Source organism: Pan paniscus, chromosome 21 (genome assembly GCF_029289425.2).
Source record: "Pan paniscus chromosome 21, NHGRI_mPanPan1-v2.0_pri, whole genome shotgun sequence".
NCBI classification, from domain to species: domain Eukaryota; kingdom Metazoa; phylum Chordata; class Mammalia; order Primates; family Hominidae; genus Pan; species Pan paniscus.
The window spans coordinates 41231668-41244905 of record NC_073270.2 but is presented as its reverse complement, the minus strand read 5'-3'; the positions used below and the strand labels follow the sequence as shown (position 1 = coordinate 41244905).

General features: G+C 52.3%; 1 protein-coding gene across 7 annotated transcripts in view; it reads right to left on the bottom strand.

The window, feature by feature from the left end:
* Positions 1–23: 23 nt before the first annotated feature.
* The window catches only part of CEP250 (centrosomal protein 250), a 57104-nt gene continuing 43889 nt past the window's right edge, over positions 24–13238 (bottom strand). For all 7 annotated transcript variants that reach the window (XM_003831850.6, XM_003831849.5, XM_063600807.1 and 4 more), the window contains 8 exons: positions 11797–11917; positions 10007–10128; positions 6971–9583; positions 4122–4235; positions 3783–3938; positions 2928–3029; positions 1918–1974; positions 24–635 (listed from right to left, as the gene is read on the bottom strand). In XM_003831850.6, coding sequence (XP_003831898.3) covers positions 372–635; positions 1918–1974; positions 2928–3029; positions 3783–3938; positions 4122–4235; positions 6971–9583; positions 10007–10128; positions 11797–11917 — 3549 coding nt within the window. In that variant the 3' untranslated portion in view covers positions 24–371. The remainder of the gene's footprint in view (positions 636–1917; positions 1975–2927; positions 3030–3782; positions 3939–4121; positions 4236–6970; positions 9584–10006; positions 10129–11796; positions 11918–13238) is intronic.

The window sequence follows — 13238 nt, the reverse complement described above, 5'->3', positions numbered from 1 at the left end:
CAAGTGGAGACAGCAGCAGAAAATGAATGCAAAGATCCCAGGGTTTATTGTTGAAGGAGAAGTTGAAGGAGGTGGTGAAGTGCTAGGAAAATAAATTCTAGATGAGAGGCAGTACATGTCCCTCAGCCAGGGCAAGGCACCCCTCTGGGTGATTCCATAGGGAGCAAGCAAATGCAATTTGCCTCATTCCCAGGTGAGTTGGGGTCCTCCCCAGGGTTGCAGATTTACTTCCTCTTCCTGGGAACACCCGCCGACCTGGGGCTCCTGGGTGCCTAACAGAGCCAGGCTTTTCCTTTGGCAAACCTGTAGGTGTGCGGAGGGGCCATGACCCATGACACAGTCTTCTGTCTGTGTGCTCCTGGCTGCGGCTGCTACCTGGAGGCGGCTTGGGTAGTGCTGGGGCTGGGATGTAGCAGGACTGGCCCTGGGGATGTCAGACTTTGAGTCAGGGACTCATCCAGCCTGCGGGTCTCTGCCTCCAGGACAGTGGCCTCAGGGGCCTGGGCCACGGCAAGAAGTGAGTGTGAGAGGCTGTGGTGAAGGCCTGCTAGCTCACGGCTGGTCTGTGCTGAGCGGGTGATGTAGTCCTGCTTCTGCTTCCGCTCCAAAGTCAGCTGAGCTTGCAGCAGGACCACCTGGTGGGCAGGAAAAAAAGAAAAAGGGAGAGCAGCTGAGGGCCCTGAAGTTGTCCCAGCTCTTCCTGCTCTGTGTTCTCTGAAGCTCGTTGGCTGAGCATCTGAATCAACTCTACCACATACACGAATCTCAGAAACAGGCTTTAGAGAGTTTAGAGGAAGGGCCCTTAGGAATTCTAGAATCCAGTGATTCTCAATCCTGGCTGCACATGTGACTCAAATAGGGCGCTTGAAAACCACAAAGCTATTCATCAACTTCACTGAAAGATAATTTACATGTGAAAAATGCCCAATTTTAAATGTACATTTTGATGAGGCTGATAACAATATATACTCAAGTATAACCACTATCTGACTTTTTTTTTTTGAGACAGAGTCTTGCTCTGTTGCCCAGGCTAGAGTGTAGTGATGCAATTTTGGCTTACTGCAACCTCCACCCCATCGGGTTCAAGTGATTCCTGTGTGTCAGCCTCCTGAGTAGCTAGGATTACAGGTGTGCACCACCACGTCCAGCTAATTTTTGTATTTTTAGTACAGACAGGGTTTCGTCATGTTGGCCAGGCTGGTTTCAAACTCCTGACCTCAAGCAATCCGCCCACCTTGGCCTCCGAAAGTGCTGGGATTTCAGGTGTGAGCTACTGCACCTGCTTTGACTTTTTAATAAAATAGAAAAACATTCTGAGTTTAATAGAATTCAAAGTAATAGCTTAGGTCTAGCTACAGAGTCAGGCCCTGCCAGTAGTGACTACTGATTTCTGAAATAGGCTCAGAAATAAAAAGGTAACACTTATGATTCCTGCACCTTGAAAGGGAGAGTGGACTTTTAGTTGAGGCCTAAGAGGCAGGAAGGCTCTTCAAGTCACTTCTCTGCAAGTGGTGGCTTGAGCTGAGCTGTGTGGCCTGGAGCTTGTGCTGGTGCCTGGCTCCTCTGTCTGGGGCACTGGCAACAGTCTTGGCTGCGAGGGCACCTCTGAGGGCAGGGAGGCCAGGATGGCTTCCCTTGCTCCCACCTGTCCTCCTAGAATCTTCTGCCTGCTCCTCAGCCCTCTTCCTACTCCTTTCCCTTTCTAAGTATGGATTTGGAAGTTGGGGGCCAGGATCATGCTTTCTTCCCCACTCCCACCCTAGGCATATGAGAGATGGGGTTGGGACTGGGACTATTTTTGCCTCCCATGGAGACTGAAGTTCTCTGAAGGCAGGAACTTCCCCTCTCCCTGCTGGAGGTGCACAAAGGGCCTGAGTGCAAGGGAGGGAATATGGGCTTAGAAAATCCAGAACATACCTCTTTCTGCAGTTCAGCCACACACTTGGCATCTGAGTTCTTCTGTCCTCTCCCATCCTAAGGAAGACAAACAGCACTCTTGTTGGAATAGGCCTTCCCACTCTGGGGTTTCTGCAAGTTTCCTTGCAGAACCTCATCACAATCTTAGGGGCCTGGGCAAGGGCTATGGGCCAGAAGCATCTGAACTCAGACTGGACCTCTATGGGGCAGCAGGCCCTGCAGCAAGGAGAGGCCCCACACCAGCATAATGGGCAACGCCATGGAGACCTGACACAAAACATCCAAAAGGCCTGGATGGCATTTGCTTCTCTGAGGCATGTTTTAATTTAACAGAAGTACACCATGTATCTGCTTTGTGCTAGCCCTGGGCTGTGAGCTAAGGATGCAGAGAGGAAGACACGGTGCCTGCCCTTGAGAACTTTCAATAAAGGACAAGGGATGGAGATCTAGTGCTCAGCCACCATAAACAGCGCCTCCCTGTCAGGCTGCAAGCCTGTGTCTGTTGGCAGGGATACCTCACCTAAACGAGTGGTTTGGGGAGTCTTCCCCAAGCCTCTTACCCAAAAAAGGGACACTGGCTCCAGGAAAGACCATGGACCCTAAGCCTATAAACTCAACATTGTAAAAAGGTCTAAGAGATCAAGCTGTGATCAAGCTCCTAGGCTCCTAAGGAACTGGCAAGCACCACACAACCCCCATACACCAGGGATCCTAAGCAGAGCCCCATGAGCCCCGCTCCCGGGCCAGCCTGTGGCACTGGTCTGGGAGTGCACAGATCTAAGTCCCTCAGAAGGCAGGGCCACTAGCCACCCCAACCCCCACCCCAATGTTGGGCCTCCTTCTCAGGGCAGGGACAGACTGAGCTGTGCCGAGCAGGGCAGAATGCAGTCAGGAGGGGCTCTCTGGACTAGCTGAAGTGCTGTTGGCCCGGGATATGCAATGAGGAGGGCTGAGTTTCTGGTGGCTGGGGTTGGGCTCTCTAAGGCTGCAGTTGAGGAAAATGAGTAAACCTGCTGTGTGGGTGAAGAAGCCGTGGCCTTGCTGATCTCTAGGGACCCTGCCTGGGCCGCACGCATGGCCTCCCTCTTCAGCTTCCTCCGTTCTCGCTCCACCTGCCAAGGTGCAAATAAGAAATCAGGGCTCGGCTTGGCTCTGTGGCTGGAGCAGAGCTGCCTTTCTCCAGAGGTGGCCAGTGCCTGTGCAGGTATATGAGGGGACAGTAACCATGGGAAGAGAACTCCTGGCTGAGGAACGCACAGCTAGGGCAGGCCTCAGTGCAAAGAAGTGCTCCTGAAGCAGAAGAGGCAGGGCCAGCCTCTCAGACCTCTGGAGCAAAGGCCAGCAAAGTTCTCCTGCAGTAAGTACTGTAGGCTTTGTGGGGCATAGTAGGGAAGCAGCCATAGACAATGCATGGCTGTATTCCAATAAAACTTAATTTTCAGGGCTGGGCGTGGTGGCTCACACCTGTAATCCCAGCACTTTGGAAAGCTGAGGCAGGCGGATCACAAGGTCAGGAGTTCAAGACCAGCCTGGCCAACATAGTGAAACACCATCTCTACTAAAAATACAACAATTAGCCAGGCATGGTGGTGCATGCCTGTAATCCCAGCTATTCAGGAGGCTGGGGCAGGAGGATTGCTTGAACCTGGGAGGTGGAGGTTGCAGTGAGTGGAGATCATACCATTCCACTCCAGCTCTAGGAGACAGAGCAAGACTCCGTCTCGGGAAAAAAAAAAAACAAACTTAATTTTCAGAAACAGGCAGCAGGCTGGATTTGGCCCACAGGCTGTAATTTACTGAGCCTATGCTCTAGGGACCACACGAGAAGTGGAGATGCATGCCCACTGGACAAGAAGAGGGGTCACCTGCTCCAAGGTACTCCGCAGCTGGACATTGTGGCGCTGCAGCCTGCTCCTGTCAATCTCCAGCTGGGCCACTGCTTGCTGCAGGTGTTCAAGCCTTTGTCTCCATGACTGCTTCTCCATTCCAGCAGGACTAGGCTCAGCCTCCACTCCTGAGACCTGTGGGAAAGACCTGTGAATCTCACCTGGGCAGCCCCTAAGACAGGTAGGGAACAGATAGAGGACACACAGACCAATCTGGCAGGTTTAAGCTTCAGGAACCCAGTTCCCAAGGGAAGGGGACAAACCCCTGGACAGGAGCTCCCTGCTGGGTCACCTGTTCCCCCAGAGCCCCCAGCTCACCTCTCCCAGCTGCACACCCTGCTCCCCTCTGGACCTCAATTCTGCTGTGCTGGTCGCACCTGGGCTGTGTAGCCGCTCCTTCTCCAGAGCCCGTCTGGTGAGCTCCAGTTCATCCTAGGGTACGGAGGTATGGAGCAAAATCACACCTTGCCAACCTCATATCCAGACCAACCCATCCTCCACACAAACAGCGGTTCAATGTTCTCCTCAGGCTTTTGTCTTATTTTTCCTAGAGGCTCTGAGTCATTCTAGTACAGAACCTTCATTTTACAGATAGGTAAAACAAAGGAGCAGAGGGGCTCTTCTCAAGGATATGCGGTGAGCTAGCAAGGAAGCTAGGATCAGAGCCCCCAGCTCACTTCACATCTCCTAGAAGGCTGAGCAATGACTCAGAGCACTGATGTGCTGTGGGAACAGCATGGACTCTAGAGTCACACAGGGCTGGGTGCCCTGTGGAGTACCCAGTGGCCCATATAGCCACTCAGTGGCTATATGACTCTGGTCAAAGCACAAGCTCTCCCCAAACCCCAATTTCCTCATTTATAAAACGACTACATGCACCATGAAACATGGATCAAGTCCTTAGGTTAAGTCCCTTTGGATAAGTGGGGAAGCCTCATGCTAGATACTTTCTAGGTGCCCTGTGGTTCATAAATGATAACAGTCAAGAAGAGATGAACAAGAGAAAACAAGCGTACGCAGGTGGATGTGGGTTGCCTGGGAGAGAGGAAGAGCTTGGTGATAGAAAGCCTGCGCTCTAGAGGCAGATGACTCAGACCTCATTCCAGTCCTGCCATTTATGAGTTTGTTTTTTTGAGACAAGAGTCTCACCCTGTGTGTTTGGAGGTGGCAGTGGGTGAAGTGACTCTGACCAGAGTTATGCTATTGAGTGAATACTGCTCAGTAACCCAAGAGTATGGGTGGGAAGTGCCCTCCTGCCCAATTACATACCTTACTTTTGCTGTGCCTGTAAGAATGGGCCTGAACATAGGAAAGGAAGTCCACTTAGTGCTTTCTTCCTAAGCAATTCATACATATCATGCCATGTCATACCACCAATGCCTATTTTACTGATGAGAAATTGAAGATCAGAGTGAAGGCATTCACCCGGGGTCACACAGCTGATAAGCCGCACTACTGTATTTCAAACCCTGTGAACTTTGGAGTTCACAGATGGACCTCCTTCTCCTCATATTGCCCTTCACCAAGAGCAGAGCTTTGTGAGTTCCCAGAATGAACTCTCTGGGGGACTGTGTGTCTGGGGTTCTCTGGGGCCCAGTCAAGGGACCAGGATGTAGAGTCTATTTCCCTGGAAAATTGGACTGGGCGTCTTTTGGAAAAAGAGATGATGCCTCTCTCTGTTGAGCCAACTTGGCTTTCCTGTTTGCCTGCTCTCTGCAGGTCTTGTGCTCAGTACAGGGGGTACAAAGGTGACTAAGACACGGTGCTTGACCTTGAGGTTAAATAATACACCCTGAAGTCCTCTCCTAAGCCCACTTCCTCTCTCACTCAACATTCTGCCTACAAGAAACCCATTTGTTCTAACTGCTGATGACTCCAAAGTGTCTCTGGCTTCAACTCCATCCTTCAACTTCAGATCATTTTACTGGCCTGCCAACAGGCTCCTCCCTCCATTTCCAAACTGACCTCATCATTCATTCCACTCCTCTTTCTCACACCTGCTTCTCTTCATCTTCATGAACAGGAACCTGAGTGTCATCTTTGACTTCTTTCTGCCCTCTCTTTATTCCTCCCACCTCTTAGCCAATCAAGTCGTACCTCTCAGACCCACCCACATGTCTCCATTCACACTTTCCATCTTAGGGCACAAGCTCTCCCCTGGACTTCCCAGTACAGCCTCCCAGTGGGTCTCTCCAGACCTGCTGTTGCTCCACACGGCAGCCTGAGCAATCTTTGTGAGCTGTATGTCTGATCACATCACTCCCCTGCCGCAAAAACTTCATCTGCTTCCCACCACCCAGGTCCTCAGCATGACTTGTAAGCCCTGACAGGTGTGACCCCTGCTGTCTTCCGGTCTCTTCCCAAATCCTCCCTCTGTCCCATGCAACCTGAACCATCTACACAGATACTACACTTGTTCGCGCCCTCTTTTCCTCTTCCCGTGAATGCTCCTCCTCAACCTGTGCTTGGCTAGTTCCTTACAGGTCCCTTCATGTCTATTTTTTTTTTTTTTTTTTTTTTGAGATGGAGTCTCGTTTCTTTGCCCAGGCTCGAGTGCAATGGTGCGATCTCGGCTCACTGCAACCTCCGCCTCCTGAGTTCAAGCAATTCTCCTGCCTCAGACTCCCAAGTAGCTGGGATCACAGGCACATGCCAGCACACCTGGCTAATTTTTGTATTTTTAGTAGAGACGGGGTTTCACCATGTTGGCCAGACTGGTCTCGAACTCCTGACCTCAAGTGATCTGCCCGCCTCGGCTTCCCAAAGTGCTGGGATTACCGGCGTGAGCCACCGTGCCTGGCCCAGGTCTAATCTTAAACACCACTTTTACCAGAAAGCCTTTCAGGACCCACTCCCAGGAAAGGGTGGGCATCCCTCCAGCATGCCTGGGGCATACTAAACTTCCCCCATTAGGCACCAACCACACTGCATTTTCGTTGTTTACCCACTAGACTGTGAACTCTGTGAGGGCAGGGACTGCGGGGGTCTTATCCTCTCTGTATCTCCCGACTAGCACAGTAGCCTGAATCCCACCGATGTTGAGGTGCTCATGATCTCAGCTTTCTCATACCCCTGAGGTGCCACAGGGCCCAGGGTGGTGGGCAGTCCCTGAGCTCAGCCAGACAGGGGTGTGTCCCCTGGCCCTTACTCCCCATGGAGTGACTTACCTGCAGCCTTTGCTGTTCTGAGTCCCGCTCCAGGACAGAGGCTTGTAGGAACATGGCTACCTCCTGCAGACTGCTGACACTGGCCTTGGTCTGCGTTAGGGACAGTGCCAAGTCCTGGGCCTTCTCCCTCCACTCAATCTCCCTGGCTTCTGTCTGTCTCAGGGCTGCCTGTAGCCGCTCCAGCTCCCGCTGCAGCCTGGGCTCTAAAGAATCAAGTTGTAGAGATTGTTCCTCCATTGGGGAGGTTTTGTGGCTGTGGGGTAAGGCTTCCAGGTTGTTCCTTTGCTGGGTCTCCCTCAGCTCCAGAATCTCCTGTTCCTTTTGGGCTAGAGTCAGCTGTAGCTCCCTTACACTCTGATGAAGGCCCCTTATCTCCTCCTCTCTCTCCTGCCCCAGATTCTGCTTCTCTTGGATCATATTCTCTTGGACCCTCTGGGCCAGAGCCTTCTCCAGCAGCTGCTCCCGTTCCTGCTGATGTCTCAGCTCTTCATCCCTCTGGGCAAGTGCCTGCTGCAGCTGCTGCACGTCCTCCTGGTATCGGAGATCCTGGTCCTGGATCTCACCTTCTTGTATCCTCAGAGCCTCCTCCAGCTGCCGAGTGTGTGCCTGGCAGGCATCCAGGGAGGCTTGCAGGGTTGCAGTGCTGGCCTCCAGACTGCGGCTCAATTCTGCCTGCTCGAGGAGATGCTGCTCTTTCCCCTGCAGGGCAGCATGAGCCTTGCCAAGGGCCTCCTGCAGAGCCTCAGCCCGGGCCCGGGCAGCCTCCTCCTGATGCCGGGAGGACTGACTTTCTGCCTGCAGAGCTTCCAGCTCCTGGTCCCGTTCCTTGAGCACTGCCTGGGCCTGCAGCCAGCTGTCCTGCAGGGCCCTGGTCTCCACCTCATGCTCCTGTGCCTGCTCAGCACACTGCTGCTGGAGGGCCAACAGAGCTTTCTCCTGTTCCCGAGACTCAGCCCTTAGGTCTCCCAGCACCTCCTCCAGGGCCTGGACCCGCCGTCCCTCCACTGCCAGCTCTTCCTCGAGCCTTCGTGCCTGTTCCTTGTGGTCCTGAAGCTCTCCGTGACGCTCCTTCAGTGTCATATGGGCTTGCTCCAGAGCTCCCTGGAGGGCGTCTGCCTTTTCCTTCACCCTCTCCTCCTGTCCCTGGGCCTGCTGCTGTTCTTGCTGCAGAGCCTCCAGTTCCTGGTCCCTCTGGGCTAGGGCTCTCTGGGCCTCATCCAGTTGACTCTGAAGTGACTGCTCCTTCAGCTGCCCTTGTTCCCTGGCTTCCTGCAGTTGCTGCTGCAGGACCACTATTTCCTGCTCTCGCTGGGACAGGAGGAGGCTGGTCTCACCTACCTTCCTGTGCAGGCCCTGGAGCTGCTGCTCCAGCTGGTCTTTGAGCTCCTGGAGTTCGTGGATATGCTCCTGCTGACATTCCACCTCCTTCTCCTTATCACGCAGGATCAGCTTCATGTGCTCTAGGCTCCCGCGCTGTGCTTTACTTGGGCCCTTCCCTTCCTCTGCCCGTTCCTGCATCAGCTGCCTCTGAGTGGTCAGCTCCCGGCCTCGCTCTCTCAAGGACAGCTTGATCTGTTCCAGGTCCTCCTCCAGGATCTTGGTCTGCCGGGTCCTCTGATCCTCGAGAACCTGAATCCTCTCCTTCTGCAGCATCAGCTCCTGGTCTCTCCTCTCGAGATCCTGAGTCAGATGCTCTTTCTGCCTCTGCAGCTCCTCGATCTGTTCTCGCTGAGACTTCACCTCCTGGTCCCTCTCCTGCAGCTCTCTTGCCAGAACGGTGCTGTGGCTCTCCAGGTCATGGATCTGGCTGCTTTGTGCCTGCAGCTCCTGGCTCCTTTCTTCTAGGTCCAGCGTAAGGTGGGTCAAAGCCACTCTCTGGGTTTCCCTCTGGCCCTCCAGCTCCTTGATCAGTTTTTGCTGGCACTCCATCTTGTGATGGTTTTCCTCCAGTTCCAGGGCCAGGCATTCCAGAGTAACCAACTGCTTTTTCAGATCCTGAACCTGTCCTCTCTGGGACTCAATCATTTGGTCTTTCTTCTCAAGTTCTAGAAGCTGATGCTCCAAGACGTTCCTCTGAGTCTCCCGATCCTTCTCGAGCTCTCTGATCTGCTCCCTCTGCACAGTCAGCTTCTGCTCTCGCTCCTGGACGGCCATGGGCAGATGCTCTAAAACAGACCTACACTTCTCTAGCTCCTGAATCTGTTCTTGCTGCAGATCTACCTCTTGGTTCCTCTTCTTCAGGTCCAGAGACAGCAATTCCAAAGCAGCCTTCTGCATTTCCCGTTGCTTCTCCAGTTCCTGGATTTGTCCCCGCAGAGTCTGCACCTCCTCTTCTCTTTCAGCTAGGGTCTGGGTCAGGAGGGCCAAATTCTCTTGCAGAGCCTTCCCTTGGGCCACCTTCAGTTCGCCCTGCTCTTGCAGAGCCTGGGCTCTCTCACGCTCACTCTCCACTTCCTCATTTTTCAGCTTCAGTGCTGAGCGAGCCGTTCTCAGGTCTTCTTCCAGGATGCCAGCAGCACTTGCCTGAGCCCTGGCTTCTACGACAGCTGCTTGCAGGTGTTCCACCTGGGCTGTCAGGTTCTCCTTGGCTGCCTGAAGTAACTCTTGCTCACCCTAGAAGACAAGATGAAAAGCCACTTTAGACTACACTTCCCTGCTACTGTCACCCCAACACCGACCCTTCTCTTTCTTATTTTGTGGCACTAGCAGTGATAAGGACTTGGGCAAAAAAAAGTGGTGGTATATTCCACTTAAGCTGATACTGTAAAAGGGCATCCCTACCACCTTCCAGGACTCTGTTATGCCCAGGGGAGACGCTGGTCCTTCAGGACAAGGGGCAAAAATATCAACCTCAATTCAGAAAAAGCAATTGAAGGAGGATTCACTGGAACCTGAATAATGGCCCCCAGGGACATGGAGACAGCCAGAGGAACTGATAGACTTGCTGAAGGAAGTGGGACACATGACCACAGGCCAAGGTGGGCCCAAAGGACTACTCCTGAGGCAAACCCCTCCCTGAAACCAGTACCACTTTACCTGGGCTTCCATTCGCTGTAGCTCTGCTCTCCGCAGGCGACTCTGTAAGGATGCCATAGTTTCATGTAGTTCCATCAGCTCAGATTCTAGGGAGTTCTGCTTTCCTTCCCACTTGGATTTCTCTTTGAGAAGAGGAGAGGAGAGGTAGTGGAGTAAGACCCATGTTTGGCATATAGAGGGATATAGAGGCAGATGGGGGATGGGGAACAGATTCAAAGGGAAGGAAGGCCAAGAAGGAGAAAATTATATCCAGTGTCCTAGAGATATCAAGGACATCAAGAGCTGGCAGATGCCAGCTGCTTCTATTTGCCTGGCAGCACTCCCTGCTGCTGCCAGCCCCAGCGCTGCCTGGTAATCATCCCAATATGTCCTCATCCTCATCACAGAGAGCCTTGGCCCTCAATTCCAGACAGGGTTGAGCCAGATGACACTGGAGGTTCCTTCTAGCCCCCAATCCTATAATTGTGCAGGAGCTCCTAGAGACCCGGGTGGCTCTGCTGGTTGCCCACCATTTCTGCAACAGGCGTTGGAATCCCATTATTTTTGTGGCTCTCAGGGAACCCTCAAACGGCCTCAAAAAAGGCCCAGACCCAAGGTGTCCTCTTCTCTTTTTTTCTTTTTTTGAGATGGAGTCTTGCTCTGTCACCCAGGCTGGAATGCAGTGGCACAATCTCGGCTCACTGCAACCTCCACCTCCCGGGTTCAAGCGATTCCCCTGCCTCAGCCTCCCGAGTAGTTGGGATTACAGGTGCCCACCACCACACCCGGCTAACTCTTCTCTTTTACAGTAGAAACTTGAGCTTCAAGACCCTTCCTCTCCTGTCCTTTGTAAGGAGTCATGACACTTTCCAGTCCTTGGCTGGCACATGGATATATCCTCCCCAGATCCCCTCTCCTTGCTTTCTCCCAAATAAGCTCATAATCCCTCAGCTACCAAAGGCTAACTTGGAGGACACAGTTGAAGATGATAAAAATAAGTAACATGGATGACAAAAGATGCAGTTTTATAATGTTCTTACAGTCCTGGCCCTGGGTCTCCAATTTTTTTAATTTTTAAATCTACAGAGACAGAAAATGGAAGCCCAGCCATTTCCTTCTTTCAGTTCATCAAATCTGTTCCTCCTAATCTCTTCTTCCAGGATGGGCCTCAAAGGCCAAGCAAAGCTGAAAAAATAGTTCAAGGTGGTCAGCACCCCTTTGGAAGTGCATCTAGATCTCACCTCACATTTCTGGGTAAATAATGGAGTGCAGCTGGGCGCGGTGGCTCACGCCTGTAATCCTAGCACTTTGGGAGGTCGAGGCAGGCGGATCACTTGAGGCCAGGAGTTCAAGCACTCCCTGCTGCTGCCAGCCCCAGCGCTGCCTGGTAATCATCCCAATATGTCCTCATCCTCATCACAGAGAGCCTTGGCCCTCAATTCCAGACAGGGTTGAGCCAGATGACACTGGAGGTCCCTTCTAGCCCCCAATCCTATAATTGTGCAGGAGCTCCTAGAGACCCCGGTGGCTCCGCTGGTTGGTGAACATGGTGAAACCCCGTCTTTATTAAAAATACAAAAAAATTAGCCAGGCGTGGTGGCGCATGCCTATAATCCTAGCTGCTCGGAAGACAGAGGTTGCAGCGAGCCGAAGTCGTGACATTGTACTCAAACCTGAGTGACAGAGTGAGGTGTCGTCTCAAAAATAAAATAAAATAAACAGAGTGGCTGCTAGGCCTGTGCCTGCCACTTCTGGGCTCCCCACCTATCCCTTCTCCCTCTCAATCTCCCTGCCTGTCTTGAGCTTCTCACCTTCCTGATTCTGGGAGAGCTGTCTCTGCAGATCCTGCAACTCTGTGTGGACCTGGCTCTTCTCAGCCTCAGTATCAGTTAGACGCTCTTCCAGTTTCTGGACCTGATCCCTCAGAACATCCTGGGAAAGGAAGGGCATGGCTAAACGCGAGTTCCTCAACTTCCACAAAACAATGCAGGGCTCAAGCTCTCTCCTCATTCTCAGCCTCTGTGGTGGGCCGCCATTGTGGACCTACTCCCAGATTGCCGGGTTACTTCCTCTGAACACATGTGTATTTAGCTCCCTGAAGTGATGACAGGCTCTGCTCCACTTGGATGGAGTGTGAGAATCCATCCCCTTCTGACCTATCTATGTCTTTTGAAACAGAGCTCCTGCTCAAAGTTAGCCCAGGGGTCACCTCTTCCCTCTCAACACTCCTACTTCAAAGCTCAGCCCAAAGGTCATCTCTTCTTTCCTTCTGACCCTTCCCAAATCAGGATGAATTGCCCCCTCCTCCTAGTTCCAACAGTGCATCACTTGCGTCTGTTATTGATCCAATTAGTTCTCTCAGTTCTGCTTTCCAGTAGAATGCAGTTTGGTTCCTCCACCATGTCACAAGCCTTCTTTAGGCAGAGACCAGGTCTTTCTCCTTTTTGTATACCCAGCCCAGAGTGGCTGACATATGGATGACACTCAATTTGTATTGACTGATAGGTTCACTGTGAGGTGGAATTTATGAGCTCTTTCAGACCTAGGCCTAGAACATGCCTATAAATGCCAACCTCAAATCTCAGTGGTCACTGATTTCTAGGGTTTCTCTTGGAAGCCTGGGTACCAAGAATTAATTCATAGCTGAGTGGAAAATGATGGAAAACAATGCCATACATCTGCCCAGGGTTTTTTTGTGTTTGTTTGAGATGGAGTTTCACTTTTGTCGTTCAACCTGGAGTGCAATGGCGCAATCTTGGCTCACTGCAACCTCCACCTCCCGGGTTCAAGTGATTCTCCTGCCTCAGCCTCCTGAGTAGCTGGGATTACAGGTGCCCACCGCCACCTCTGGCTAATTTTTGTATTTTTAGTAGAGATGGGGTTTCACCATGTTGGCCAGGCTGATTTTGAACTCCTGACCTCAGGTGATCCACCTGTCTCAGCCTCCCAAAGCACTGGGATTACAGGCGTGAGCCACCGTGCCTGGCCTACCCAGGGTTTTTTGGTTTACAGGGCTCATTCAAGATCCTCTCTCATCTAATCCTCAAAACCCTGAGCAGGCACTATCTGCCCTACTCTGCAAGGGAAAACAAGGCCCAGGAACTTCAAATGCTTCATTTGTGGTTGCCAGGTGGTAAGTGATAGAGATGAAACTCATCCCAACTTGATCTCAGGAATAAAACAGGTCAAACTGCTTCACACCTCTTTGCCTCATGCTTTTCGAGGGATGTAAAGAGTTCGGGAAAGGGGAGCA